Source organism: Anopheles bellator, unplaced genomic scaffold (genome assembly GCF_943735745.2).
Source record: "Anopheles bellator unplaced genomic scaffold, idAnoBellAS_SP24_06.2 scaffold00719_ctg1, whole genome shotgun sequence".
In the NCBI taxonomy this organism is placed as follows: Eukaryota; Metazoa; Arthropoda; class Insecta; order Diptera; family Culicidae; genus Anopheles; species Anopheles bellator.
In genome coordinates, this window is record NW_026684844.1 from 1 (window position 1) to 4,287 (window position 4,287).

Consider the following 4,287-nt stretch of genomic DNA (forward strand, 5'->3'; position numbering starts at 1 on the left):
CCGACCGGCGTGGGTCGTCTGTGCAACTGGACCCCCAATCAGGATGGCCCACCGGCGGACGAGTACCCGTCGTTTGGAGCTTATCAGCGCAGTCTAACGCTAAAGTGTGACAGTGGTGAACCGGGCATCATCACCTGGACGCCGGATGCGGACACACCGGATACGGTGTACTATCAGTGCTACAGTCACCGTTACCTGGGCTGGCGCATTAACGTGCTCGATTCGTGCGACGTTGCGCAGCCGAGTGAGATTGACGAGGTGTACGCCGAGCCGAGCGAGGGTATCTCGGCGGAGGAATCGATCCGGCACGAGTCGAAGGTTCTGCCGGCCGATAACTTCCTGCAGCAGCACGAGAACTTTCTGCAAAAGCACGAGATGGATTTGATCAAGCACCACAAGATGAACCCGGACACGAAACCGGACCAGTACGACATTAATCTGGAGGAGCACCCGGAAATGACGCGCATCATCGAGAACGGTATCCGGGCGGCGGAAAAGTTGGAGGAGAAGCTAAAGGCCAACCAGACGATCGCCGGTAACCAGACGGTGGTGGTGGTCCATGGTGTGCACGGGCCACACGGCCCTCCTGGTCCACCGGGACCACCGGGTCCCGGTGGTCACCGATTCCCAGGACCTGGACCGTACCCGGGAGCGGTGAAACCGATCCTGTCGTCTTCCGGACTGCCGGTCTATCTGCGCCCCCCGAATAGTGGCCCTATGTTCCGACCCGTGAAGCTTCCCGTACGCCGACCGATCGGCATGGAGCGACGCCCGGTGCAGGGTGGTGGTCGCCCAACGCGTCCCTTTGTCATTCCGCAGCCCTCGATGATCGTGAACCACTACCAGAAGCCGGTGGCTCCGTTGATGCGTCCGTTTGTCACCAAGAAAAAAATGCCGATTAAGGCGATTGCTCCGATACTGCTGCTGGGTGAACCGTCCGAGATAAAGGCTCCGTATCGGAAGCCGACGGTAGAAATGCTAGTCGGTAAGCCACCGAAACCGATCGGCCATGGCGGCGGGCTTCAGGGATCTTCACCGGCAGGGCCCCCGTTCACCATGCCCGACATGCCGCCCCACCTGATGACGGTGAACCTGAAGAAGAACGAACCGGTGCCGATCACACTTCCGATACGGCACACCGGTAAGCCGGTGAAGGACTCGCTGAAACCGAACATCAAGCCGATCTTCAAGATTCCGTTCTCCGATGTGCCCGAGCAGAAGGTATCGTACGACGGCTTGGCCGCCAACCATGGATTTATGCCGAGCTCGGTGGTGGTTGAGAGCGGCTTCAAGCCGATCTACCGCCGGAAGGATGACTATGATGCCGAGTTCGAGGACAATCGGGCGCACGGATTCCTGCGGCGTCAGGATGATGATATTGATGAGGCGATCGAAAGCGACGCCCTGATGATTCACGATCAGGACGAACCGGTCAAGCAGACGTTCGAGCCGATGTTCATACCGTCGCCACTGGACAGTATGGCAATGGCGCACGTGAAGCCGGCCGGAACGGGAACCACCGGCAGTACACGGCGCAACGTGGAGATCCTGCCAGACGAAACAGCCGACGTGGTGGATGATCGAGACACACTGGCGGCTGCCAATGAGCGAGTGGACCCATACTACCTGCCCCCAATCGGAACCGATGGATCGGTGGTGTCCTTTGATGGAAAGGCCGTGCTCGATGTCTCGCTGCTGAACGGTCCTTCCGAATCGTCCCACACCGAACCCTTGCCACCGTCTGGCGGTTCCAAGACGGAGCAACTGGTTCGTGAGGTTCCCCAGTTCGGACCATTCCGAGGGGAGGTTCCACCGATAGCGGACTACCTTGCGCCGGACACGGTCGCCATCTACGGAACGCGTGGTGTGGCCGCTGTTCCGGCCCCGGTTTCCGAGTACGCGAATCCACTGCTACCGGGTGGTATCAGTCCGCTGGACGGGATGGCGAGTAGTGGCGAACAGCAACAGCAAGCGGCCGATAAGCCGATCTCGACCAAGCTGTCCATCGTGAAGCCGAGCAATCGAGATGACAGCTCGGAGGAGGGGCGCAACGCCCGTAGCAAACGATCACCGCACCACCACCCGGACCATCACGGAGACAGCCACGATGACGGCTGGCAGCCTCCGATGGTCCCAGCCAGTGGCGCCAGCTGCAGGGCGATGCTCGCCGGTGCTCTGCTGGCCGTCGTTCCTGCGCTTCTGGTTCGGTGAACGCCACTGAACGGTTCCCGTCATCGGGGCGGTAGGCAGTATTAGCGGTACGATTACTTTAGGCTTATAATTTTATTTAAAACAACCCACACAGATGCACACAAACACAGGCACAAAACAAAACATCGATTGACAGTGAAATCCATTCTGGGAGGTTATAGGACCGTTCGTAGGTTAGGCCTGACGCAAAAACGGAGTCTACCGGACGCGCTTAGCTTCGAGTGTGTTTCTGCGTGCTCGAGTGTAGACTCGAAACATCTTGTGAATTGTAAATAAAGATGGATATCCTTCACATACAAGTCGTCCATCGTGTTGGGTTCCACCAGGGGTTCAGAAAAGGTCTGTGAAGGCTATAGTTTAAACGTAACGTAATGGTCATGTAATAAATTACACGATCCATCTTTCAAACACATTTCTTCTTCGAACGTTCCATTGACCGGAAGTAGGAAAGCGCCTTCTGCTACTCTATCTAGGCCCCCCCAATGGAACTTTTATACCTTCATCACTTTATTAGTTTGTTCAAGAATTCGTCAGCGGCATTTCATTTGGGTCGTTGGAACTGGCTTTTGGTATTAAACTAAACTATATAACTACAACCACACCCTAGTAGGGACCCTAGTAGTGATCCTAGCTTCAATCCATCGCGTTAGCAACAGACAGAATATGGGACTCAATCAGTCTCTCGAATAGTTTCAATATTGAAAAAAGTACTTTTTGTTAATGCCCTCGGGTATCTGGTAGTGCCGAACATCAAACTTTCCAGCGGATTGTTGAAAAGCGATGAATCGTCTTCAGTTCTTGGCTTATATAATTGCGGAGTACGTTACTCATCAGTCTGCGAATGTCTTTGAAAGCTGGCCTTGTTCTCCGTTAAATCTTCAACCGACGGCGCAGCAATCGAATGATCTCCTCCTGGCCCAGCATGTTAGCGTAGTAGAGCGGCGTGAGCCGCAACCGATCCTTCACCTTCAACCGGCATTTGCGCTCCAGCAGGTGACGCACGATATCCACCGATGCGCCCATGTACAGCGCCCGAAAGATCAGCGTCCAGTGGCACCACCGATCGCGCGTCTCCAGACTAATGCCCTGCCCGAGTACGTACTTTACCATCGCCAGATCGTCCGTGTCGATAGCGTAGTGGCCGATGCCCATTCCGACGCAGTTCTGGGCATGCAGATTGGCGCCCCGCTCGATGAGGTGTCGCAGGATCGTCAGGTTGCGCCCGTACACTGCCAGGTGCAGTGGCGTGACGTTCGTGTCCGGCACGCCGAGATCGATGTTCGCGCCGGAATCGAGCAGAGCATTTACCAGCTCCAAACTGCCACTGCGGACTGCCAGGTAGAGGAAGGTTTCACCGTGTACCGGGACGTTAACGAGCTCGGGGGCCGCGTACAGCAACCGTCGGACGAGAGTTGGTTGACACTTCTTCACCGCCCTGTAGATACCCATCGTTCCCACGTTCGGCAGGGTGCAGGTGCAGGCCTTGAAGATGGGCGACTGGTAGACGTACTGAAAGGCCCCATCCGTCGGCTGATGGAGGACGCTGGCCCGAAACGAGTAGCACAGGTTCTGCTCCAGGTTACGCACCGTCAAGGTGGCCGCCGTGCTCCAGTGCACCGTTTGCCATCGGTCGCGCTTCACGCTGTAGCACTTCTCGATCTTGAACAGGTCGTAAAGCACATCGAGCGGGTTGCGGAACGTCCACCGGAAGGTGATCGTTGAAGTGGTTTGCTTGACGAGGGACACCTCGAACCAATCGTCCGCGGCCAGCACCTTGGCAGGCATCGTTTTGCGTTTAACACGATTTCCGTTTGGTCGATATAATAGCACTACGGCGTAGCTAACGGCTAGTGACGCGTGCGCGCCCCGAAACAATTCAAATTTCGGTTGGTTAGGGAGCGCCATCTAGTGCGCGATACCGAGCGCGAGCTTGATAGCTCCGCTCGAGTGGATTCAGGAGTTCAGGAAATTGGTGGACAGGAAATGGTTGTTCTGGGGGGAGGGGGGCCTTCCTGCTTCCGATCTCTCGGCCGGCAGGAGCAAATGGAGTGTAAATTATTTACCATACCCTTAAAT

General features: G+C 56.3%; 2 protein-coding genes across 2 annotated transcripts; one reads left to right on the forward strand and one right to left on the reverse strand.

Moving 5' to 3' along the window:
• Positions 1–3: 3 nt before the first annotated feature.
• LOC131214362 (protein Skeletor, isoforms D/E-like) lies at positions 4–2,307 on the forward strand (the record flags this gene model as incomplete). Its single annotated transcript, XM_058208743.1, has 1 exon — positions 4–2,307. A coding segment is annotated over one exon (2,208 nt), but the record flags the coding sequence as incomplete, so codon positions are not given.
• Positions 2,308–2,759: 452 nt separating this feature from the next.
• LOC131214361 (putative ankyrin repeat protein RF_0381) lies at positions 2,760–3,996 on the reverse strand. The gene has a single exon (XM_058208742.1). It carries the CDS (start codon positions 3,994–3,996, stop codon positions 3,082–3,084), a length of 915 nt encoding a protein of 304 aa, XP_058064725.1. The 3' UTR covers positions 2,760–3,081.
• Between the last annotated feature and the right edge of the window lie 291 nt (positions 3,997–4,287).